The following is a 26,281-nucleotide window of genomic DNA, read 5'->3' on the forward strand; positions in this document are numbered from 1 at the left end:
ATGAACCTGCTGTGCTCCCTCGCTTTCACAGATCAATATTTAATGTAATGTCTTTTTACGGAAGTCTCCTGAGGAAGGGAGCAGGATAGCTAATTATTTTTCTTTTAAACCTGGAGGGATTACTGTGCAAATCTGAATCTTTTTCGAGAGTAAGGATGGAAAAGAACTATAGTTCATACAATTTCCAGGGTATCCTTTTTCCATCCCATTATAGTTATGCTCTCTCCTTGCCCTGTCCTCGGGGTGGGAAGCGAGGGTATCACAACCCAGAATCAATAAAAACGCTGAGTACCATCTCTTCACCCTCTGAACGGTTTAGTGATAGCAAAACTTTAACTTCTGCGTGTTCACCTGTTTTGCAGGTACTAACAACTAACAACAATCTCCTTTTCTAAGTCAGGAAATTTTCGTCATTCCTTCCTTCATTCATTTATTCAACAAATCCCTTACTAAAAGCCAACTACACATGAGACATCATTAAAGGCAATAGGCATCAGCCTTTTAAAAGATGGGCCAGAATGGAGCTTCTATTCCAGGGGCCCGGGTGGGGACAGGTTAAATCAATACACATCAGCAGTAATAAGTGCTATGAAGAAAATATAACAGGGTGATGGGCAGGCTATTTTAGATTGGTGGATAAGGAGAGGCTTTTTCAAGCTGCACTTGAAAAATATGAAGGAACCAGGCATGCAAAGATCTGGGGAAAGAGCATTCTGAGCAGAGGGAACACCTAATGCAAAATCCCAGAGGTGAGAACAAGCCTGATGTGTTCCAGAAGGCCGTTGTAGCTGGAGCAGAGTGGGTAACGGAAATGTGCTGAGCCAGGTGGTCAGATCGGAGAGACTCTGGGTTTTATTCTAAGACAGATGAAGGCTTCAGAGGGTTCACATCAGGGGAGGACTGTGATCTGGTTACCTTTCGAAGAGATACCCATCCTGGCTGCTGTGAGTATATATCTTGGGTAAGAAGACAAGAGTGGAAGCTCCCAAGGGGAAGGGTGTTTAGGTGTATTCGGTACTATTGCTGAGTAACAAATTGCCCCAACACCTGGCAACCAAAAATGACAATCTATGCTTATTATCTCATATAGTATCTGTGGGTCAGGAATCCAGGAGTAGCTTAATTGGGTGGTTCTGGCTCAGGAGGTCACAGTCAGGGTGCTGACCAGGGCTGTGGTCATCTCAAGACTTGACCGGGACTGCAGAATGCACTTACAAGATGGCTTACTCACATAGTTGTTGGCAGGAGTCTCAGTGTCTTGCCACGTGGACCTCTCCATAAGGCTGCTTGAGTGTCCTCATAACATGGCAGCAGACTTCCCCAGAGTCAGCGATCCAGGAGAGAGCAAGGCCGAAGCCACAAGGTTTTTTATATGACCTAGCCTTGGAAGTAACACACTGTCGTTTCTGCTACTTCCTGTTGGTTACACAGCTCAGTCCTATTCATTGTGGCTGTGAATAGCAGGAGGTGAGAATTATAGGTGCCATCTTGGAGGCTGGCTGCCATGGATGGTTTTCATAGCAGTTGTCCAGGTGGGAGATAATGGTGGTCAGGCAAGAATTGCCCAGCAAAACTCTACTCCAAAAACATGTGTGAGTAGAGATTTTCTTCTCTCATGGGCTGATTGGTGTCCTGCTATTTGCAGATAAGTTCACAGAACCAAAAAATACTCCAATTATAGCCCATTGTTAGACTCTGAGGTGTTTTAGCTACATTGTGCAATGACGATTTACTCAGCTTACTTTGGCAAATCTGTGATTATGATAAGTGACAATATGATACAAACTATGTGTTTCTCAATAATTTAAAGAACATCCCAATGTCTTGAGAAAGCAGTAGGTAAGATGAATACACTTCTATTACATTCATATTTTACAGAACACCTATTTTGCTCCTAAATTGCCCACTGGTCTAGTTGTTTGAACAGGCTTAATTTATCTCTTGCCCAGCCGTGCTCAATAAACTGTCATTCTTAGAGATACCTGATGGGAATGTGCTTTAAGCACAAGTCAATCAGCAAGATCCACTGGCTCTGGGACTTCTTCTGCCAGCTTAGTTATGGACGCACAAGGCAGACTGGTGTCTTTCAGCAATCAGAGCAGAATTATCTGTCAGTGGGGAGAATTAATTTAACAGTGTAGGCGGAATTCACTCTATTTAATTAGGGAAGTTGTCAATAGTGTTAAATTCATTTCTCTGGCGGTTATTTCTTAGCGTTCTTTTGTTTCAACAAATGAAAAAACCCAAACCCAAATCATCGGAGAAGCAGCCCTGAGAAAGAAAAAAACATAGAGTGTCAGCGGCAATTACTATGGACAGTTGACCAGGGAAGACTCATTACTTAACCTCGTGCAAAAATGGGTGGCTTTGGTGCCAGAGACTGAACTGAATGAGGTGACTCCCGTTGACTGTCAGAGTTTAAGAATAGTTGTCGGCTTTGGCCAAATTGTACTTTTTTCATCTCCGACTCAAACATAGAGAAAAAAAATTTACTTTTTTTTGTTTCCAAAAACATTTTGTCACGGTTTTGAAAGAATGGTTTTCAGTGTTTAAATCCAAACCTCTATGATTCTTTCCGACCCATTGAGAATGCCGTGGAGGAATGAATGGTATAGCTCTTAAATTTAAGGGAAATCCTTGAAGTATTAATAGTGAGCCCTTGGCACAGAACCGGATGCTGTCGCTCCTGAGGTCACTTTGAGTAATGTAATGTCCTTAGTCTGGGAGCCTCACACCAATGCCCCGACGGTCGTGCAGCATGTCCCTCCGTGGTAAAAAATCAGTGTGTTTATGTTGTGCTTCAGTGCCAGCGAGTGATGAAGAGGAAGGAGCGGTGCTTTTTGACAACTCGGGCAAGGTGGCTACCGATCCCTTTGACACATCTTCCGGATCTGTGCAGCTCATTGCAATAAAACCCACAGCCCTCCCTGTGGTGCATCCCACGTCGGACAGGAGCCAGGAGTCAGCAGCCCTCAATGGCGAGGTGAGCAGCTGGGGACCAGCACAGCCAGGCCTCTGGGAATTCCGACTAGGGAACACCAGCTGGGCTTACTGGATGCAGGTCACATCCAGGTGTATAAGGCTCTATCGGTCATTTTTACCTCTGGGTGCGCAGGCCGTGATGGGATCGATCAGGACACAAGTCACCCAAAATGAGTTTGTTGGGTGATGCTTTTGAAACATTTTTGCCTTTCTCAGGAAGCCCAGAGGGACTTTTTAAACACAGTAGTTATGGGGGCACTTGGGTGACTCAGTCGGTAGAGCATGTGATGCTTGATCTTGGGGCCGTGAATTCAACCCCTACATTGAGGGTAGAGTTTACTTAAAAATTGTTTGTTTTTTTCTTTAATTGTAGTTATGAAGAGAAACATCAGAAATTCTTCCCCATCCCCTTACACACATACACAACCTTCTACCGTCCTTGGTGACACTCTTAACCTATTCATTATGGGATGCCAGTGGTAGTAGGGTGAAAGGCGAAAGGAGAAGATAATGTCATACGGAAGGGAATGTGGCCTACTTAGAGGCTTCGAAGTGACCTTTAGTCCTTTTCGCCAGTTTGAAACAACCCTTTGCCTTCTTCCGGGAGGATATGAGTACATATCATGATGTTAATCAGTTTTCCTAAGAGTCTGAAAAAAATTTTGTAACATGCTCCAGAGAATGATGATTTGACGAAAGAAAACGGATGGATGGATAGTGGTATGGGCAGCTTAGAGAAGAGCAAGAGAGGAAATCGGTAGAGAATCCCTGCCATTCCTCTGTCTCTTGCAGCAGAATGGCCAGTGGGCTGAAAATGTTTCTGAGCTTTTAAGACCATGCATGTGGAACCCGCATGTGAGCATCTGTCTTACATGTGGGCACACACATGTTCTGGTTTTCTCTCTTGTCCAGCTGCTGTGTTGATTGCTCATTGCATTTGTCTATACTCTGCGATTGTTATCTACAACAGGTGGAAATTTCCAAGGTTTTAAAGTGTTTTTCCCATCACACCTCAAGGAACATGCCAGGCCCCTCCCTATACACCTGGGCATTGTGAACCACATCAGGGGCTCTTCCTCATTCCTCCATCCAGGCCACGTTTAAAACCTGATTCGGGAAGCTCCTCTTGCTTTCAGGACAGGAAGACTGAGCTGGCCTAAAGGTGGGATGGTTGAGGTTCATCAGTCGTTTTTTTGCGGGGGCCGGGGGGTCTGCTCCTTTACTGTTATCTTCCTCAGTACCACCACCAAAGCCAAGTAGAGTCTTGATTTCCATTCCCCAAAAAGGCACTACCTCATTCCCAGGCAGATGTGGGAGGACAGGACTTCAGGCTGGAGCCACCATTAGGTTCTCCCTCCCCCAGCCCAGAGCCAGGAAGGGGGAGCAACACATGGTGATGGATGGATGGAAGGAAGGAAGGATAGACGGACTGAGAGGGCCAGAGAAAGTGGGATCAGGAAGGGGCTACTCCAAGCAAAGCCCCACTCCTTCCAGTCTTGCCTCTGGGGCTAGGCGAGGCGTGACCGACTATCAGGGCCAGGGCGGTGCCTGGGCCGACCCCAACCCTGTGTGGGGTAGTCCAGTAAACATCGTGGATTCTCAGCACTGCTGATGTCTCATGTTTCAAGGCTGCTGTGGCCACAGACACCTCTTGGTCCTCCTGACCTAGGTTTCCCAGCAAGCCAGCGGTGGCAGGAGCAGGTAGGAGAGGAAAGCACCCCTGCCCTGGGGGCCTCACAGGCTGTGCCAGGAGAGTCATCAGCCAGGCGTGGAGGCTGCCAGATCCCGGGGCTGGCTAACCCACACATCACAGATGCCCCCGCTGAGTGGCACCCCTGGAAGAGAGCATCTAGATCCCCGAGCAACCCTGGGGGGCCTTGGGCTTCAGGAGCCACCCCCCAGGAGACTGGGCTGGTTGAAGGGGTAAGCACTGGGGGCAGAATGTGGGTAGTAGTGGAGCCAAGGGTGTGGCCACACTGCGAGTGTAGATGGGCACGTAGGAGGTGGGCAGCTGTCCAAAATGAAGCCCTGTGACTGCCCCCACACAGTCCCCCGGGGTCTGGGGTACCCTGCAGTAAGTGGAGGGGCAGGCTCTGGGCTCAGGGGAGAGGGGTGGTTCCCCCCTAGGAAGTCTCCTCCTCTGTTCCTCAGAGGGCAGGGGTGGAGTGGGCACCACTTCCTCCCCACCATGCCCAGGGCCAGCTGCACCTGGGCTGCTCCATGGCACCCCCTCCCAGGGGTTCCCCAGCAAAGACTTGATGCTGAAGCCCTCGCCGCGTGGGGGCTGGGCACTGGGCAGCTGGTAGGGCCAGCTGTGCAGCACACACGGGCCCGGGTCCGTGGCAAAACTCCCCGCACGCCCCCTCTTCCAGCACCAGCACAAGGCCGTGCTCTGCAGTCGCAGCACCTCGGCTGGGAGCAGGCTCACGGTGACCACCCAGAAGCTGCCCTTGGCCTAGGGCTTCGCAAGATCTTTAGGCACCTTGCAGAAGCATCAGTTGGAGGAGAGGTTGCGGTGGATGGAACCCTCCCAGCCCTTCCAGTCATCCCTGAAGAGGGGGATGTGGGCCGGACCTGATGGATGATCCAGGCCTGCCTCAGCCGGGGGAGGGTGCGGTCTGGATCACCAAGGTAATCACGGCCAAGTGGGGGGGGGGGGCTTGTTATGCCACAGGTATCCCTTCTTCCTCCTCTTGGAGTTCTTTAAAAAGAGCTTCACTGGTTATAGACTTACAGAGCACTTCTGTGCCAACTTCCTCATAGTTTTGTGTTTTTTTTTTCCAACTTCCTCATGTTTTAGACAAAGGAACTGAGGCCATAGGGTCAACTGGCTTGCTCGGAATCACGCTGTGGTTATTGTGATAGCCCTGATAGGATGTTCAGGCCCCTTGGCTCCCTGTCCAGTGCTCCTTCCCTCTCTTTGACTTACTGTGGCCTATCAGTGAAAAATAGCATGGTGTGCTTGAAAGAATACAGACTCTCAAGCCGTGCTATAAGGATTTGAAGCCAAGTTCTTCTTACTATTTATGTGACCTTAGGCAGGTTAGTTCATTTCTTGATGCCTCCGTATTTCCATGTGTAAAATGGGGCTATTGGGAGGATCAAATGAGATAATATAGGTAATACACTTAGAAAAGTGCTTAGCACACAATCAATACATTATTATTATTATTATTATTATTAGTCAACCAATGAGCAAGGATTCATTGATCATTTATCATCCTTAGTTCTATAACTTGGGAGCCTTTATGTCTTCTCAAAGCCCATCATGCCCACTGAACCTTTCCTTAGGCACAGGTCTGCCACCTGACACACAAGCCCAATGATTAGAGGCCTCTGAGGTTGTCACTAATAAACTGGGAACTGCTCTTGATTAGGACATCTGTCCAGTGTGGACCGAGATAATGGCTGCCATGCCTGGATCTTTTCAGCCCAGCTTTGTGATATGAATGTCTTGGGGGCACATTCCAGATCTTAGCTAAATTCAACATACAACTCTCTCTATCTGCCAGACCCATCACCCTGTCCCAGAAGGAAAACAGATGAGCATTTTGCCTGTCCAGAAATGGATACTTGTTACATTCTGGTAGTTAAAGGAATGGACCTTGCTGGAATTTGGATTGGAAAAGAGCCCTGAACCATTCTCTGTAATTTGCTGCGTTGCAGCATTTAAGGCAGATTGTCTTATGATTTTCTTCCTTCTTCTCTTATGGTTGGCTTGTTTCAGTGGAGAAACCACAACCCCAAAGCCATAAATTTTCCTTTTATGAATTATAGGTAATTCTTTTAAAGATTATTTTAAAGAAAACATAATAACCACATAGAACGTTCTGAAGAAAAAAGAAAAATCACTATAATCTCACTACCCTAACATATCCTGTTTTCATTTTCTCTACCTCCTCCCCAGACTTTTGATCAAACTCATGTATATTTTAGAATCTCATACAGACAACTTTGTATCTTATATCTTTTTTTTAAGATTTTATTTATTTATTTGAGAGAGAGAAAATGGCAGAGGAGGGAGAAGGCAGCTCCTCCCCGCTGAGCAGGGAGCCTGATGCAGGGATTGATCCCAGGACTCTGGGATCATGACCTGAGCCGAAGGCAGACACTTAACCAACTGAGCCACCCAGGTGCCCTTATATCTTATATCTTAAACATTTGCAGTTGTTGCTATTGTCTTTGGGATGATCATTGTTAATGACTTCGTGGAGTAGGTATACCATTGATTGGAAAACTGATCGCCCATTGTTCAAATCCTCCAGGTAATTTGTGGTTTTAATTTTGGTTCTGGTTATTATATTTGAGTAATTTCATGCTTGACTTTTAAAACCTTTTTATTCTGAAATAATTTTAGATTTACCCAAGAGTTGCGGTAACAGTACAGAGAACCCCATCGGCTCTTTACCTAGCTACCCTGAGTGTAAACATCTTACATGACCATAGAATAATTATCAAACCCAGGAAATTAACATTTATACTCTATGATTGGCTAATCTACAGATCTCATTTGAATTTCATTGGTTTTCCCACTAATGTCCCTTTCCTGTTCCAGGATCCGGGCCAGGATCCCACATGGCATTTCGTCACGTGTCCTCCAGTCTGGGGCAGTTCTACAGTCCTTCTTTGTGACCATTCTTTGTCTTTCATGACCATTACTCTTTTGAAAAATACCAGCTAGTTATCACGGGCTGTGTCCCTCAGTCTGGGTTTGTCTGATGTTTTCTTATGATTAGATTGCAGTTATGCATTTTTGGCATAACCACGGGAGTGAGGGGCCTTTTGTGGGCATCAAGCACTTGATACTGATATGTCTGATGACTGGTGATGTTAACTTTCATCTCTGACTTTGAAGCTCTCTTGGAATGTTGCTTAAGGAGAGATTTCAGAGATGGGATTCCTGGCTCAGAGGATGTCATGCTAGCTTCTTCTCCTGACTAGTTTTCTTTGTGGCAAGCAGAATGAGGGAACAATTAAGACCTGTGAAATGCTGCCAGCCTAAAAATATCATTAAGGCCAAGGGTTGGGAGATCTTTGCAAAAGTCAGAAAAAATATGCTGTAGACCTAAAACATCTAAGGTGGGGCCTTGTGTTAGTGAACCTTGGGCCTCATCCTGTAGGTTGATCAATATCTTATCACTAGATGAATCTTGTTTATGAATTACAGAAAACCCTTTTAAAGCTTATTTTATTTTATTTTATTTTATTTTATTTTTTTAAAGATTTTATTTATTTACTCAACAGAGATAGAGACAGCCAGCGAGAGAGGGAACACAAGCAGGGGGAGTAGGAGAGGAAGAAGCAGGCTCATAGCGGAGGAGCCTGATGTGGGGCTCGATCCCAGAACGCCGGGATCACGCCCTGAGCCGAAGGCAGACTCTTAACCGCTGTGCCACCCAGGCGCCCCTTAAAGCTTAGTTTAAAGAGACTATGATAACAGCACCAGACGTGGTTATATTAATATAGTCCAGTCTGATTGCAAACAGCACTAATGGTTCTCCGTATCATCCAGTAGGTGTCAGGCTGATTTCATTGGTCAGCCCCATTCTTGGATGTAACATCCTCATCGTTTGTTATTTATTATTTATTTAGTGTAGCCATCTGCTTGTATCTTTGACGGGTCAGAAGGTGTGCTGGCCGTGTTCCTTTCTATATGACCAGACTGGCTGGCTTCGCCCTCTCCAGTAGGCACTAACTGACATGAGTGGCCATACAAGGCTTCAAAATTACCTGTCTCTCAAGAAAGATACAGACTGACAAAAATAAGCTCTTAAATGCAGTTTGGTAGAGTGGAGAGACCTTGGGAACAGGATGTCTGCTCCACCTTCTCCCTCCATTCAACCCAACTCAGTCTCTTCAAGAACCGGCTGTCTTATCCAGCTGGGCATCAGCTAAATGGCCAGGGAGGCCATTGGGTTCCTCAGGGCCGGAGCTAGAAGTGGGCACCAGGATCCAGCTGGGTTTCCAAGTCAGAAGCTCCCAGACAGGGGAACCAAATGGGTTTAGGTGGGATTAGCCAATACCAAGGCCTGAGCAGACATGGGTAGACTAGGGAGAAGGAGCCCATGATGGAAGGTCCAAGTGGCTTAGGTGAGTGTCAGGTTCCATATTGTTTGTGGCCCACTATTGTGGGCTGGTCTTGGAATGGGACACAGGTGGGTCTGGCTGGCTCAAAGGACAAGAAGTGGAACCTGGGACAGCTTCTGCAGGCATTGTAATCTGATGAAAACCTCCCACCTGTTGGCTGTGCCTGGTCGGATGTGGTCCTGAGACTCTCTCTTTCCCCCCAGGTGAACAAAGCCCTGAAGCAGAAGTCAGACATCGAGCACTATCGGAACAAGCTACGCCTCAAAGCCAAGAGGAAGGGGTATTACGACTTCCCCCCGGTGGAGACGAACAAGGCTCAGACAGAAAGGAAAAAGGTGTACGAGAAAACCCAAAAGGAAATCGAGCACGTTTTGGATCCAGACCCAGAACTGTGTGCCCCATTCGCTGAGTCTAAAAACAGGTACAGTGTCTAAGGGATTCTCTGATGGTCCCTGTACCCTCAGTGGGATGAGGGCAGAGGGTGCCTTGGGTAACACGGCCCTGGTCCCTCGATCTGTTACCTTAGACTGTGATCTTGCTGGCTGCTGATCTGGACCATGCTGGTCTGTGCGAGCCGGTGCTCCATAATGAGTTTAGAAAAGCCATTTAAAATTGAAGCCATTAAAAAAAAAAATACTTGGGCAAACAACCATAATTGTCCTTTAGCTCAATAATATTTCCAAACCAATAGCCGTTTCAGAGCTGGGTAGAGATACAATTATCACCTAGCTGGTTTTTGCAACTTCCAGATCAAGGGACATTGTATTTTTCAACTAATTCGTGGCTCTTCCATAAGAAATACAAATTTCATGCCTCGCGTTTTCATGCAGCTGTAGTAAGTACTTACTGCACAGCTACTCAGAGCTCTGTGCTGGGTTCACCTCTTTAATTCATCGATTTGTTCATTTATTTGACATAGATTGTCACCTGCTATGTATGAGGCAGCATGCAAGCTGCTGAATGGTCTCCTGGTCATGTATGCTTCATCTTACACATTCATTTGTCCAGTCCACTCATGCAGCATTTCGTGGTGGGCAAGACAGCCCCGTCACTGCTCTCGTGGGACCTCAGGTCTGATGGCAGAAAAAAGATAACTACCCCAGAAGTTTGTTACTCACAAGTGCAATGGGTGTTTGCAGTGCGATGGTCTCTGGCCTCAGAGGGAGGGTCCGGCCCAGCAGTTTGAATTGATATCATCCCCAAGTTTGTTTGTTTGTTTGTTTTTTTTAAAGATGTATTTATTTATTTGAGAGAAAGAGTGCGCAGGGGGAGGGACAGAGGGAGAGAGAGAATCTCAAGCAGACTCCCCACTGAGCGCAGAGCCTGACACGGGGCTTCACACGGGGCTTCACGCGGGGCCCAATCCCACAACCCTGAGACCAAAGCCGAAATTTGGAGTTGGACACTTAACCGACTGATCCCCAGGCACCATGGAATTATCCCAAGCTTTGCTGCTAACTAAGCAGAAGGTGACCTCAGCTACTGGGTAAAAGGGAAGAGGCTAGCAAAGCTAAACCATCTTTCTTCTTTTCCATCCCACCCTAAAGCACGTCCTTGGAAGCACTGTCATGGTTTGAGAACATCCCTTTCGAATACACATGCTCCTTGGCAGCAGCCCCTTGGCTTTGGGCACGCCAGCTCTCCCATCCACCCCGTACATCGTATTGGCAGGGGCACCCTCTGCAAACGGGGTGAGACAAGACAGCTCCTGGCCCGAGCAGCCGTTTGTTCCAAGCAAAAAGGATTATGTCACAGGCTTGGATGGAAGCCACAAAATCAAGCTGGGAGGTGGGGCTGAATTTTAATAATGGAATTGACATAATTTATTTTTAATAAAGAGGGAATTCTAAACCAGTGCTTCATTTACCATGCTTCTAATTCGACTCGATGGCTCTGATAAGCTAGTGATCTAAAAATCACACTTTGACTGGGGTCGCAGTGCATGTGTCGCCATGTTGATAACTGTAGAACAAAGAGAAACTGTGGGAAGGCTGGCGGTTTCTTTAGCTTTTATGCCGCTCTTGGGGACTTTTTAGTTCAGCAGTCTTTTATAGACTGGGGCAGGGAGTTGTTTTTCCCGGGTCTCCTGCTTGCACTTGGAAAATGAATCAAAGATCATATGCAAATAAGAGGAACTTATCTTGGAAGTTATTTGGGAAAATAAAATAAAAAATTTCGGCTGAAGCTTTTTATAAGGAGAATGGACACAACTTTCTTTCCCCATAGAGATGCATCCCCACTGCCCATCGGAAGTTCAGGCCGGATCCTCAAGGCCCTTCGCTGGCCTGCGGATGCTGTAAATGTGTAGTCCATTCTCCATGAATGTCTGTGGAAGAAATGATTGAATGACACTAAAAATAAGGTTAAAATTTGCTCAGCCAGTGAAGGGGAAACTATGGAAGACCACAAACTGGGTGAGGTGGGGGTAGCAATGGAGATGAGATCAGCAAGGGACGAGGTTGGGAAGGGAAGGCGTCCCAGAGAAACAGAGGGACCGTGACTTGGTAAGCTCTGAGGTGTCATTCCTGCCACACTCAGCCGTGGACTCCAGAGGCTGCCGCCGAGCGTGTGGTGTCTGTGCACACGCTGGAGTTACCCGCTGATTGCTGCTCACGGTTCAGCTCTGCGGAGTTTCTGCTCTCGGTGACCTCGCCACGGCCAGGCACGCGTGTGGGGCTCATTCTCCAGGCCAGGGGCAGCATCAGTAACCAGGACTTTACCCCGAGACCTAAATTCGATCAAATCAAAGACAACGTTTAAGTTCCAAATGTTGACTCATTCCCCACGTCTTTTAAAAGAGTCTTCACAGCTTTTTCTTTAAAGTCAGAAGAACACCCCCATTTTTATGTTATAAACTCTTACCCGGAGGCACAAAGGACGTCGTCATGTAACTGAGGACGATGTGGCAGGAGCTCCTCCCCATAGATTCCCTCGGCTCCCACTGCCCCCGTGCCCCCCGCACCCGGCAGCGTCCTGCTTCCTGCAGGCACTGTGACTGCCCCCCCGAGGCTTTTTCTCGGCAGCCCCCACCCGAAGCGAGGCGTCGATAACGTGCTCTGGAGCACCTTCGGTCAATGGCAGGTGGGAACCGAGGGGTAAACACCCTGGCGGGAGAACTCCGAGATGTAAGCTACGCTGTCATAATAACAACATTTTCTAGCTTCTGTTGGACGCTTTGACATCTGGGGCCTGGCCGACTCTAGAGAAACGCCCCTCCCAGGGCCGTCTAGCCAATTCCTGGAGACAGTACGGGGCTCGCCTACAAGCTCACCTTTTATATGTGAACCAAACAAGCCAGAGCCCATGCCCCAACCACCTCCTTCACACAGGGCTCTCCCACTCCAGGCTCCAATTCCTGTGCCGTAATCACCTGCAGGTTGGGACCACACAGCTAGGAACAGCCCCTCTGCCCCAGAGGCTGCTGGACTGATTCCAGCAATCCAAGCTGACGCCTGTTTACCCTGCCTTGCCTGTTCCTTCCCCCAAGAAACCGCAAGAAAGCCTCTTGCCCTCGTTTTCCCCTCACTGCTACTGCCTTGTGATTGACCCTGTTGCTTCCCCATGTGGCGTCCCGGGGCAGGCCCCTTCCTCTTGGAATTGTGAGTGTAACAAGCTATCTCTTCCATGGCAGCTCCCTCCGGATCTGTTGGTCTTGGCCATACTAAATAAAGTAAAACCTACATTCTAACGCCACTATTCCCCATACTTCTCCAGTAAGTTTGAGCCCCAGTTGCCCAAAATACCAATCTGCTCTATCTCATACCCTCTATTGGCCTCCTTCCCTTTTCTCTCTCATTTTTCTGCTTCCTAACCTGTGCTTCCTGGAACCCTTTCCCAGGTAAACCACTTGTACTCAAATCATCACAGAGCCTGCTTCCAGGGGAACCCAACCTAAGGCAGTAACTAATAAAGGTGGAGTTGCTTTGATGGAAGCCGAGCTGCTCCTCCTCCTCGGTGGCTGCATTTCATCTTTATGGAAGCCTAAGGTTCCGTAGAACACAGTTTAGGAACTACTTTCTTAAACTATCCTGGGGTTAAAAAGCCCCTGAAAGTGAAAATAAAATTTATCGCTATCTACCCAGCAATGTTTTCAGAGGTTAAAAAAAAAAAAACTTTTCAAGTTTGCAAATTTCAAAATGTATTAACTTTTAAAGAGTATAGCAAAATGCCCCCAAGAAATGAATATACCTAATGGAACTCTATTTGATTAAAATAAGTAATTCCTCTACCCAAGAGCTTTATTTATTTCTAAGTAGTTGCTTACATACCAGGCACACATGGGTGGTCTGGTCCATTGAGATCCATGTTAAGTAGCAGCCTTTAAGCTGGATATCATAATGGAACATTGTCTTCGATGTAAAAGGAGACTGGAGTGCACCCCAATGTCTAAGTTCTCACCCACGTTCGTGGTTCTTGAAAGGGCACACACAATCTTGCTATTGTATTTCTAATATTTCCAAAATAGCCTACTTAAATGTCAATTGCTAATCCTAGTGTTTACTCCCCCACCACCCTTATTAGTAAATCTTTTCTAAATGGGTTAATTGGCAATCTCAGGACAGTTGTGAAGTCTGCTTTTTCAAAAAGTGATCTGTGATGAGAATTCTTTGGGGTCTTCCTCAAAGTGTGAATCACCCTGTTTCACAAGGTTGTGCTCCATTCCTAAAGGAAGTCTCTAATTGCAGATAACCATAGGGCAGAGTTTAAAATGTTAGGCTTAAGCTCCTATATTAGTCAGGATTCTTTGGGTTGCAAATGATAGCAATCCAGAACAAACTGATTAAATAAAATGAGAATTTGTCATTGAACATGAAAGGTCAAGGCTTCAGGCATGACTAGATCTAAGTGTTCATACAATGTCCCCCTTGTTTAGCTTGTTCTCTTATCACTCTGCTGGTTACTCTTCAGGCTCTTACCTCATAGGGGCAAACCGGCTGCCAGCAACTCTCCGCCTATATCCTATCTTCTCAGAAACTTCAAGGCCAAGAGAATGCCTCCTTCCTGATTGCTCTAGCGAAAGCCCTGAGACTCAGTCTCAATGGGACCAACTCCTGTGCCCATTCTCTGACCAATCATTGTGGCCATGGGTATGTGATGCTTGATTCTCCAGGCCAACTCCTGCAGGAAGGGTAGCCCTCAACGGACATCAGAGTGCTCCTACCAAAAGAAGGTTATCCTGGGTATCAGGCAAACAGAGATCACAGAGGCTGTCTAAACAGCTGTAAGTTCCTCATGGTGAGGGGGTAGGTCTAATAGTGTCTATTTTATTCCCCAGGCTAATTGCAAGGGCAGTGTTTTGCCTTGGGGGTTCTAATGTCTGTTCTAAGCTAACAGCGTGTGACTGTCATGCTATGACTAACCAGGTGTGTGAACATGAAAAGCTGTGTATATGTCTACCTGCCAGGTTTCTGGCTTCCCACATAGTCACTGGGAATAAATAATGTAACCTCTTCACCTTCAACCTATGAATGGATAGAATCTTAGGATGGAGACTTAAAACAGGTGCTGTTTGGGGGGAATTCTCTGAAGACAGATGCTCTGAAATACCAGTTATTCACAGAGAAACATGCTGTTGGACGGGAGGGAAGTAGCCACCTTTGGCGCTCTGCAGTGCCATGTGAAACCACCTCTCCCCACTGGGCCTGACTCCCCACTTGTAAGAGTTGCCTCGTGTGGAAGGAGAAGAGTGCAGCCACAAGCCTCACTATGTTCCTGTTTCTTTCTTCCTCCTCAAAAATATTCCTCTTATGGCAAGTGTAAATAGTGGTGACAAATGTATGTCTTTCCTAAGGGAGCTGAGTGGAGCCTCTCAACGTGCTACTCCCTGGGCTTAGAATGTTCTGTGCAAGATAGACATGTGACTGGCTCTCTTCGAGTCTCAGCTGAACTGTCCCCTCTCTAGAGGGGCCTTCCCGAAGCATCCTATCTGCAGTTGTCCCCCATTTTAGCCATGCTCCGTCACATCTTATTTTTCATACTAGCACTCATCATCCTCTGAAATAATCATGTGAATTGTCTGTCTTCCTCATTGGAATGGGAGCCAGGAGAGCAGGGCCATGTCTGTCTTGTTCACTGTGGATCTTACCATCTTCCACAGTGCCTGGCACGTGGTAGGCACTTGGTAAATATTGGATGGATGGATGGATGGATGGATGGATGGATGGATGGATGGACGGACGGATGGGTGGACGAGCTCCAAACTTCCTCTTGGTTCATGGCTCCTTAGCCCAGAAAGAAATCCCCTGTGGGGAAGGTAGAAAAGAAAATCTATCAACAGTCACAGTATTAAGTGGCCCATTAGCCACAGGGTTTATTAACACGTCATAGAACCCTGTGTGTGAAATCAGAAAGATTAACAGGAACAGCAGGCTGCTGAATCAACAGTCAACAAAAGCAAGTTTAGAGGTCAAGGGAGAGCCCCTGGCCTTCCCAGCAGCAGAATTTCAGAGAAGTTGCAGTGTTGCAATCGATTATCATTACCTGGTTTCCATAAGAAGAGTATTTACAATTAAGCCAAACGGTTGCAGCATCTGGGGGAAAAAAACAAAAACAAAAAAAGCAAACTTTTATTCTACTATTCCTCTGGCCTCTGACGGCCAGAGAAGAAATCTCACGAATCCTCAGATCTGCAAGGCAAATCCAGACCCTTCATTGGTTGCCTGTAGTTTGGATCAGTGGAGAATTCCATCTGTCAGGGCATTTGCTGCATCATAACAGTTGTTGAATTTTCTTCAGGCAACAGATGAAGAACTCTGTGTACCGAAGCCGGCAGTCTCTGAACAGCCCGAGTCCGGGGGAAACAGAGATGGACCTTCTGGTGACTCGGGAGCGACCCCGGCGCGGGATCCGCAACAGCGGATACGACGTAAGTCTCTGCTGGGCTAAGGTGCATACAGGCTTGGCTTTTCCCTGAAAACGAAGGAGAAAGAACATCCCATAATGTTTCACTTTACTGTATATTTGTGGAATTTAAAAGTGCACGAAAATGTTTTCTATTTTTATTATTCCTTGTTACCTATTTTGCAGAGTAAGACCACTTGGAATGTGTCAGAGTAGCAAAGTATTGCTAAAAGGGCTTTGATGTCTAAATCCAACCGTTTTATGAATAGGACAGTATTGCTCTTCAGTCAACAGCGATTCTGAATGTCCTTAATTGTTTTTCCCTCTGTCCTTAAGACTCAGTACGAACCGCGGCTGTGGGTTAGAATTCATTTGAACACGGGCTTCTTTTAACCCGTAGCCATGTCGAGCAGTTGGACGGGTTCCTGATTTCTAACTCCTCGGTATGCCATGGAGACAATCAGATGTCCGACAGAGCAATTTGGTGGTTTCATGTGATGAAAACCACGTTTATGTGCAGTCATGTCTCCAAACTGCAAAAATCGTGCTCATCCCACCGAACTTGCCAGCCGGGGAGTTACCAGGCGGTGTCTCGCATCCAGTGGCTCCCATCCTATTACTGTAGTCGCACCCATGAGCTCACGCAGACGCTCCTCCGAGGAGCTGGTCCATCAGGCTTCACCCTGCCCCAGAATTTCAGAGGGCGTAAATCTACTCTTGGGTTTCATGAAAAAGGCTTCTTTCCCATTCTCCTAACACATTTCCCTAGTTACAAACAGAAGTGTTTTGTATCAAGAATTATGATACAAAATGTCCGGATAAAGTTTTGTTATAATCTCTGAGGTCATTTGAAAATGACGCTCAATTTCTTAAATATACCATGCTCATTGGAAGGCAAGAAGGTTTTTTTCCCCCCTCGGGATTGGTCACTGTTGGCCACAAAAGTTTAAAATGGGATTTTTAATTGTTCCATTAAAACCAGAGATGTTCTACCTGATCGGAATGTCTAGTCACCTCACACTTACACTTGATGTCTGTGTTGGTGGTGATAACCTTATCTTTTATTTGTTTTCCTTTTTCATATAAAACAAATTGACAGTATAGTTTTATAAAATTCTAGATGCTTCGGGCAAATCTTTTTTTTTCCCTCCAGGTGAAATTACACAACATTCATTGTTCTCATAAAAATATCTTTTATGCTAAACCCGGTCAGCAATTTGATAATCAGCCTGTGGTTAAAAATCAGGTACTTGAATTTTCCAGTTAATCTCTCCCTACCAACAGTGAACGTTCTTCCTATGTGCTCATAGTTGGCGGGAGTTCTTTTGCTCAGACATACCTGAGGTATGTGATAGGATTCTTAATGTATTTGAAGACTGGCATTAATGGGTCTCTTGTGAGATTCTAGGCACAGACATTTTTACAGTTTGAGGAAATAGGACAGTTCCGCTATTAGTCTTGAAAAGAGAACAGTGCAGTGGTTTTTTTTTTAACCGTAGACTATGCCATGACTCGCAGTAGTGACTTCATACTTTTAGAATGCCCTGTTAGTACGTTACTCACGGCAACAGAAGGAGAGAGATGATTTTTTATTTATTTATTCGACAGAGATAGAGACAGCCAGCAAGAGAGGGAACACAAGCAGGGGGAGTGGGAGAGGAAGAAGCAGGCTCATAGCGGAGGAGCCTGATGTGGGGCTCGATCCCAGAACGCCGGGATCACGCCCTGAGCCGAAGGCAGACGCTTAACCGCTGTGCCACCCAGGCTCCCCGAGAGAGATGATTTTTAAAAGGAGGTTGCTCACCCCTCACAAACAGGTGTAAATATTCCAATTATGGGTTTTGCTTTAAGGGACGCCCACTTCATCCTTATAGATTTTTCTTAAATATACATGTCTTGAGAATTGCGTGTAGTCTCAAAAACATAAGCAAAGATAAGTTTCCTTAAGACAAAATGATCATCTAGGGACTAGTTTTAAGAATTTAGACTGTTGTCTGTAAGAATGCAATTGCCTGCTGTTTCTTCTCCCTGTGCCATGTGCTGATCACATGAAAAGTAGCTATCCTTTCCTGACTGCACACGATAGACCTGCCTGTGTTCTAGTCTTTTTACGTGAATTATGTAACGGAAGGTAGGTACCCTCCCTACACCTGTTGTACAGACAAGGAAACCAAGGCACAGAGCAGTTACATAATTTGTCTACCCAACTCCAGAGCCTCTCCTCTTAACCACCATGAAGTAGGGCTTCCATATAAACCCATCACACTATATATCTGTCTTCCCATGATTATATATCCTATACTTCCGATCTCACGAAGAGGCTGGATGGCAGGTCTCACAAGAATTCTTGCACCGATAACTCACACAAGCAAAAAAATGGACCCGCAGATAAAGGAGGAAAGAACGAGAGTCATAGCTTTAAACGATGCATTCATTTTCTGAACTCCTGATTTTCCAAAAATGCTAGGGCACCTCTGACAAAAGAACCCATTAGCTCAGCAGCGAACAGGTCAGTCAGTTGCAAGTGTGTCATTCTTCCTACTGGGTCTGGGGATCTTGAAGCGAGGCCCAGATTTCCAGTCATTTCTGCCAGATTAGGGAACACCAGGGGGGACCAGCTCCTTGACATGGTAGAAACAGAAGCACTGGGAGACTGATTTAATTTCTCCAAAGCTGACCGCATTAGAATCCCTACAGGAAAGGCTGCTTGTAAAAATAAATGAACGAATAAAGAAAGAAAGAAGCAAACACACACACACAAAGCACAGACGAATCTTAGCCCCAGGACTGATGGCAGCCTGGATTGTTTGAAAATGTTTCCATAGAGCGGGATGTGTTGGGACATGCCCAAGAGAGACTCTCAGCTCCAAGGGGGGTGGCAATCACTGTGTTTTGTAACCTCTTGGTCCCCCTAAACAGCTCAGGGATGCAACACACTCCTGGCAGTTCCTGTGGCTAGTAATTTTCTAGGGGGCGGCACCCCCTTTTAGACGAAGGCATGATTTTTAGAAAGATGGCCAGACCAGCTCTTTAAACTAACTTTGGCATTGAAATGAATTCCTCCCAGTGCGTGAAGCTGGAAGAAAAGATAATGTCAGCCTAATATTTAAAAGCAAAAATACCTCTATTTCAAAGTATTTTTTAAAATGTTATTTTCTGGGGCGCCTGGGTGGCACAGTGGTTAAGCGTCTGCCTTCGGCTCAGGGCGTGATCCCGGCGATCTGGGATCGAGCCCCACATCAGGCTCTTCTGCTATGAGCCTGCTTCTTCCTCTCCCACTCCCCCTGCTTGTGTTCCCTCTCTCGCTGGCTGTCTCTATCTCTGTCGAATAAATAAATAAAATCTTTAAAAAATAAAAAATAAAATAAAAAAATAAAATAAAATGTTATTTTCTGAATAAAAGTCGTATAGAAAATAATGAGGTGGGGAGGAGGGAAAAGAAAATGCCCTACATGTGAATTCTCAGGCAGAGTAAAGACCCAAGTGATTTTCCCTCTATGAGGCAAATGAGTAATCCCTTTATGTCGTTGAGGAATCAACCTTTGCTTCCAAAGGACAAGGAATAATCAAGTCATTCCCCAGAAATAAAAATGTACTTCCTCAACCTCGATTTGTGTTTGGAGTTTTAAAATGTGACAGCAGTGGGGTCAGCTAAGTGCCTTGGCTATGAGGGAGACTCTGAAAATGAATGCTCCCCTCTCAGAACCAGAGACCTTTACAGGCTCCTTCCCTTAGGTTTCTCTCTACACCTTGTCAAAGCTCCACACCTTGGGGGTGCTCACAGAGCCTTCACGGGGAAACCCTAAAATACAGCCAGAAGGTTTAAAAATGTTGAGAAGGATGATTGATCCCTTAACAAAGCCTCTCAGAAGAGGGGATGCCAAAGATTCCACTGTAGTGACCACAATCACCAGTCACTCCAGAGGCATTCTTCCGGGAAACGTTTGGAAATGTTAGTGGAAAACCAGGTGGTTTCGCAATTGAGAAGTAGACATAAACCTACAAAAAGGGATACGATGTCAGGCATGGTTCTGCTGCAGAAAACAGAAAACCTCAAGCCATTTGAACAGACCAAACATGACTGTGAGGAGTTAGGCACTCACCAAATCATTGGAGGGCTGGCAGAATGTCCTGGGAGGGACTGAGAACAAAACCACAGGGTTGGTCCTGACCAGGTGGGGTGGGGGTGGGGGGTTGCCTCTGCCCCAAATAGAATGGAAGGGAAGGAGGGGCCTGTCCAGGAACTGCCAGGGAGCAGAAAGACAGGCCCTGCCTCATTTCCTCAGTCCAGCCTGCACACCAGGGCTGTCATTGACAGAAGCCCAATCTCAGGCACAGTCACTGCCTCACAGAGGGTAGTGAGCAAATGTTGGCTGGTCAGCCTCGGCACTGCAGGAATGCATGCTGCAAGGAGGCTGCCTAGTGCCAGCCCACCAGCCCTACCACAGGTACAAGAGAGATGAGAGGAGAATTGCCAGGCAGAGCAGTATCTGGGAAGCAGTGGGGAGAGCTAGAGGAGGCAAGTATGGCTACGGGGGAGATTGAAGCATCGCTCGGAGCTTGGTTCCAGTCGCTGGCTGAAGGCCTGGGTGCACCGTGTGGTGTGTGATGGGGCGTCTATTTGCTGGCCTCCTTCAGCTCACAAGGCAACCAGCTCCCTTTGTTCCAGGTGAACGGCGGTTACTAGAAGGGCAGGAGGCCAGAGAATCAGAGCGGGTCTTTGATGGGTTCCATCCACAGAGGAATGCAACATGATCTGGAAAGCCCCGGCTGCCTGTGATAGCTTATAGCAAGTGTGGGGCCTTCTAAGTAAATTGTCAGTCCTATATTATTAACGGAAGTCTCTCTTCCCCACTCCCCACCCCCTCCCCAGCATCTTATGGCTTTTGCATGATAGTTGGAGATGATCATCAAGGAAGTGCAAGGCTGCCCTGGCGTGGCAGGATGTGGCCAGTCAAGGGTACGACCAACTCTTGGTTTCTTTGGGAGGCAAACGGTTGGATTTGAGGACTTGATCCTTCACCTTGCTCTCTGAACCGGGTGCTCTTTGTTGACCCCACCCTCACCACCATCACCCCCTTAGCATCCCACCCAGAGCTGTCTCGCATGTGTGCTCCCTGCTCAGCTTTTACTCTCTTTCTCTTACCTCTGCCAGCTAGCGTAAGCTATTAATAAACACGGCTTGATATGTTGTCTCAAGTTAATTTAGGGGCTCTTAATCCTAAGGAAATATCTGATAGTAAGAAGTCAGTCTCCCTGGTTGAGCCCAAGGCAAAGAGGTGGAGGGGTCTGGTGGCGAAGCGAGCCTTGTGGTGCAGGCCAGATCTCACCAGGCTGTGGCTGTCCAGATGACTTGCTAACCCCACAGAGATGGGTGCCACTTGGCAAGTGGGGAGCAGGAAGCGGATTCTGGTTGGCAAGTTTGAGAGGGAGTGGGCCAGGTTTCAGGATGGCCTTGTGACCTCACTGGGAGCCAGGCCTCCCCTGCAGGCCCAGGACTTCCCTCCCATGTGGGCCATTTCCCATGGGGCAGGAAACCAACAGCTTCCCCTCTGTTGTAAGCACACAAGTGCCATCTGCCTGCTCATGCTCTCTGATTCCTGTGCTCTGAGCACTGCCTGCTTCTCCTCATGGTGCCCACCTACCCATCTTGCTTCTCCTGGACTCTTGCAGGCCAGGGTCCCCTGTGTGCTGCTCTGGGTAGGAACACCTGTAGGGGAAGGGAAGGAAGCAGGAATAGGCAGAGTTAAAAGTTGGGCTATGGTTCAGCTACGACAAGGCCTCAGCTAAGCTCACGTAGCCCTGCAGAGTTGTTCCCAGCGTGTGCGAAGCGTCTGGGCTTTCGTACTCTAGCGCTGACCATCACTGGGTGTCCTTGGGCAAGGCAGCTCTCTTAAGCCAAGGACAGTTGCTACGGAGAGAGTTGACATTGCCAATTCCCACCGACGCCCAAGGCAATTGGGAGCTTGCCTTGGGAGGAAAGGGAGAGCAAAGACAGTGTGCCCAGCAGCTGGAGGGAAAATCCTGTGGTCCTGAGCAGTGCTCTCCACGCTAGTTCCTCCCCACCTTGTGTGCTCCCTAGCCCACCTGTGCCCCCAAACCCTTGCAGGAGCCAGAGCCCAGTGGACTACCGAGAATTCCTTAGGCACTGCCATCCCTTTCATTTCTTCTAGCGAACATTTACCAAGTGCTGGAGCCGTTTAGCATGTGTGAATTCAGCAACATGGGCCCTGAAAGACAAAGGAAAAAACTTAAATGTTGCCCAAAAAATTAGTTTTTGCATGTATTCTATTTGTGTTGTACATTAGAGATGATATGTTGCTTTTCACATATTACTCTGTAAGATTGCATACTCAGGCCACGCATGCTGTACCAACAGGGATAATCTAAAGGCCTTTCAAAGTTTTACTTTCTCTGATTTTTTTTTTTTTGTAAGTTTCTCTGATCTCTACTTTCTCTGCTGGCGTTAGCGTGTAAGCCCCACGGGTGATCCCACCGCATTACCTGTGCGGGGCTGGAGAAGAGAAGGATGGAGTCACTCGAGCGCTTGTCCACACCAGTGGAGCAGATGGGCGGAAACAGGTGCAGCAGGCTGGGGGAGTGACCTTGGAGGCCTGTTCCTGTCCGGGCCACAGCTGCTGCCGGTCCAGTTCCCAGTACTCACCACTCAAGAAGCCACCAAACAGCTGCCAGAGGAGTCCTTCCAAAGCACACGCCCTCGCTTCAATCCTTCGGTAGCTCCCCACGGCGCTCAGGTTAAGATTAAACCCTCAGCTCCTGGCTCAGGCTGCATCTGCTCTGGCTGGCCCGGGCTCGCCTCCTAGCAGGTGCTCGCTGCTCCCTCACCCACCCTGGGCTCCGGCCCCCCACGCCCTTCCCACATTCGTCATGTGGACTCACATCTCTGTGTCTCTGCCTGTGTTCGTCCCTCTGCTCAAAGACATCCCTTCCCACCCACTTCGTGCAGCCACAGTTTCTCAGCCTCAGCTCTGTTGGTTTTGGGGCTGGATCATCCTTTGTGATGTGTGTTGTAGGCTGTGTAACCGCATCCCTGGCCTCTCCCACGGGCCACCGTAGCACCTCCGAAGTTGTGACAACACATTTCCAGACGTTATCCTGGGGGCAAACCCGCTCTGGCTTGCAGACCAGTGATCCAGGCAATGCTTGCAGAACTTATCTAAACATTTTCTCCCCCAGAATCTTCTCCTTGGCCCCAGTATCTGTGAGGCTGAAGGGGGCGCCTGTCCTTGGTGCTGCCTTAGCACGGGGGACTCACTCCCATCAAAGCCCTTACTCCCAGGCCTCCATCTGTAGGTTTACTTGTGTTATTTTCCCCGTTTGACTCCTCAAGGACAGGAATCATGTTTTATTCATCCTGGAAACCTCAGCACTCGGAATAGGAACCGGCACATGGTAGATTCAGTGTCTCTATTTGGTGAGCAAACAAGCAAACAAGCATGTCAGCTAGAAGAGGTGACTCCTGATGTGACTTGAACATATAGGGTGGATTTAGGATGGATTTAGAACGCCAAGCCATATAAACATTTTATTTGACTGGCTTATCAAATCAGCGTAGACAAATGTATGTTACCGTTTGAAGTTCTGTCTAAGTAGTGGTTATCGGTTAGGACGTTTGGCTAACGTAACAGAAAACCCAACCCGGATGACATGATCTTAAATCATGAAGGGAAGCTATTGGGTACGGTAAATCCAGGCGGGGTCCGACTGGGGCTTCCGTTCCACCCCTCTGCTTGTGCGGCGCTGTCCTCCCGTCGGCGTCATCTGCAGGTTGGCTCTGCTAGGAACTGGCAGCAGCAGCTTTGGCCCCATATCTACATACTACATGGACCAGAAAAGAGAGAATTTCTCCTTTCCAGCCATGAAACAAAGTTTACGGGATTGACTCTAAGTGAGCCTCCGAAGGTCAGGTGCCCACCCCGTGTATCCATCACTGTAGCAGTGGGGGTGGGAGTCTTACACGGATCCGTTTAACCCAGTCAGACCTCCCCGAGGGAGCTGGGGCAGGCTAGTCGCCCCCCTCGCCGTTGGCTGAGGCCATCATGGTAGCCGCTACTCGAGGATCATTGGTGGTTGGGCCTTTTAAGGAACAACACCAGCCTAACCCTCCAGGTCGCTCATTCCTCCGGTGTCCACCTCTAATCTTTGGTTCACTCTCCGTGAGGGAGAGTTGGGTGCGCTGAAGAGCCACGGACCGCTGTTCCTTATGGGCGCGGGAAGGCCTGGCTACAGGGAGCAGTTGTGTTTTAGGGGAAGATGGAGGGAGAAAAAGGGATTTTGTGAGTCTGGCTGGCTTTTTCAAGACCTGAAAGGAGAAAGAGCAGGTCTGAGTGGGTGGTGGGGAAAGCCTGTTTTGTTACCGTAATCGTGAGGGCTCTCAAAACTAACCTTCCCTTCCGGGGCGCCTGGGTGGCTCAGTTGTTAAGCGGCTGCCTTCTTACCGTAATCGTGAGGGCTCTCAAAACTAACCTTCTGGGGCTCCTGGGTGGCTCAGTTGTTAAGCGGCTGCCTTCGGCCCAGGGCGTGATCCCAGGGTCCTGGGATCGAGCCCTGCAGGGGGCTCCCTGCTGCGCTGTGAGCCTGCTTCTTCCTCTCCCACTCCCCCTGCTTGTGTTCCCTCTCTGCTGGCTTTCTCTCTCTCCGTGTCAAATAAATAAATAAAATCTTAAAAAAAAAAAAAAGAAATCTAATCTTAAAAAAAAAATTAAGCTGTGAAAATGGAAAATCTATAACCTCAGGGGTGGAAATGATAACGAAGCGGCCCTAACAAATCCCCCAGAGTTTGGTGAATTCAGACTTGAATCATCTGGGTTTGAAACCTGCAGAGCAAACAGAATCACCAGGAATGAAAGTCCCCATTTCTGAATAAGAGCAGGGAATACTTTTCTAGTAGGGTGGGAGCTCCTGATAGATTAAATCACTATGCTGAGTCGACCCCCTCCGTTCTCAGTACACGAAAGCTGAGTCTGGGCAGAGGTTCGCATTTCTGAAATGGCCATCCCAGCAGTGACATCCCAAAGAACGTTACTTTTTTTTTGTTCAAGGGGCTAAAACACAAGGTGAGAAGAAAGACTAGTTTAGGCAGAATCGAAGAGATGATATTAGAATGATTCATACTCGTGGCCGAAAGAGTCTAGCTTTTCCAAAGCTAACGTGGTCCAAACAGAGTAGAAAAAAAGGCCTATCAGAAAAGGCCTTTGGAAAGCCTCAAATCTAGACTTTGGAAGTTATTTCCAAATGATTTTCACTTATTATATTGTAAGCATTTTAAAATATCCCACAAATATCTCAGATCCTCAAAAAACTGACGTGACCTGGCTTCTCTTAGATTCTATGAGGCCCTCATAGTAGAAGATTTTACTTGGAAACGAAAAACTGGCTTATGAGCATCTGTGCATTCAATTCAGACAGATCTAGTGCAGGACTTATTTCAGTACAGGATAAGGAAGGGAAGGGGGGCTACTTGAATACAGGTTTTCAGGTGCCTCACATTCTGTATTTCGTCCTGACAAGAGCCTAAGATTCTTGGGAATTAAGGCTTCCACCATTCAAGAGTAAATCCACATATTCTTAGAGGTGGAAGTTTTGGAGATTATCGCCTTGTCTAACTTCCGCTCCCATGGTGAGACAACAAGGCCAGAAAGGGCTCGAAGGCACAGCCCATTTATAACCTTCCAGTTTACAATTGCTTTTGCAAAGAAAGATTTAGTGGACTGGAGAGGTTCATGTCTGGCAGTAATAAACATAATTATGGGTATAGTGAGTTCCAGATGAAATTCCATCTTCCAGCTCCCCACATAATCACTTGGCCCAGGCCAATCTCTGTTTCTCAAATGGCCTACATCCAACCATAGTAGCCCTGGGCCGTGAATTCAACATCAAGCAGTAGATGGTAGAAGGGAAGGAATCCGGGTATGAGTGAAAGCTGATGGATCAGTGGAGGACAATAATATAAGTGACATAGTTGAAGTTTCCTAGTTTCTTGAGGCTGTTGAAATTCTGAAGATTAGAATAAGTTATTTTGGTTTGGCCATCTTACATAGAAACTGCTCCTAGTTATGCCTAAAATCCCTTTATGCATATTTCTGTAGGGTCTAACCAAAACGTAGTGACTCTTGTGTACAAGATCTTAGGGTTTCCAAAGAATTTATATTTATTTTGCTTTTATTCACAATGAAGATTAAATTTTGATTTAGAAAGTTTATGACAGGGGCGCCTGGGTGGCTTAGTCGTTAAGCGTCTGCCTTCGGCTCAGGGCATGATCCCGGAGTCCTGGGATCGAGCCCCACATCAGGCTCCTCCTCTGGGAGCCTGCTTCTTCCTCTCCCACTCCCCCTGCCTGTGTTCCCTCTCT

The 26,281-nt window shown here is 47.3% G+C and overlaps 1 protein-coding gene and 1 pseudogene across 1 annotated transcript in view; one reads left to right on the plus strand and one right to left on the minus strand.

Annotated features, from left to right (window-relative positions):
• KIAA1549L (KIAA1549 like) overlaps positions 1-26,281 on the plus strand; it is a 121,096-nt gene that overhangs the window by 57,274 nt on the left and 37,541 nt on the right. The window contains exons 13-15 of the mRNA XM_008686828.2: positions 2,805-2,983; positions 9,273-9,490; positions 15,805-15,934. Coding sequence (XP_008685050.2) covers positions 2,805-2,983; positions 9,273-9,490; positions 15,805-15,934 — 527 coding nt within the window. The remainder of the gene's footprint in view (positions 1-2,804; positions 2,984-9,272; positions 9,491-15,804; positions 15,935-26,281) is intronic.
• Positions 4,717-7,564, minus strand: LOC103659415 (annotated as a pseudogene).

Source organism: Ursus maritimus, unplaced genomic scaffold (assembly GCF_017311325.1).
Source record: "Ursus maritimus isolate PB19 unplaced genomic scaffold, ASM1731132v1 scaffold_23, whole genome shotgun sequence".
Taxonomy (NCBI): domain Eukaryota; kingdom Metazoa; phylum Chordata; class Mammalia; order Carnivora; family Ursidae; genus Ursus; species Ursus maritimus.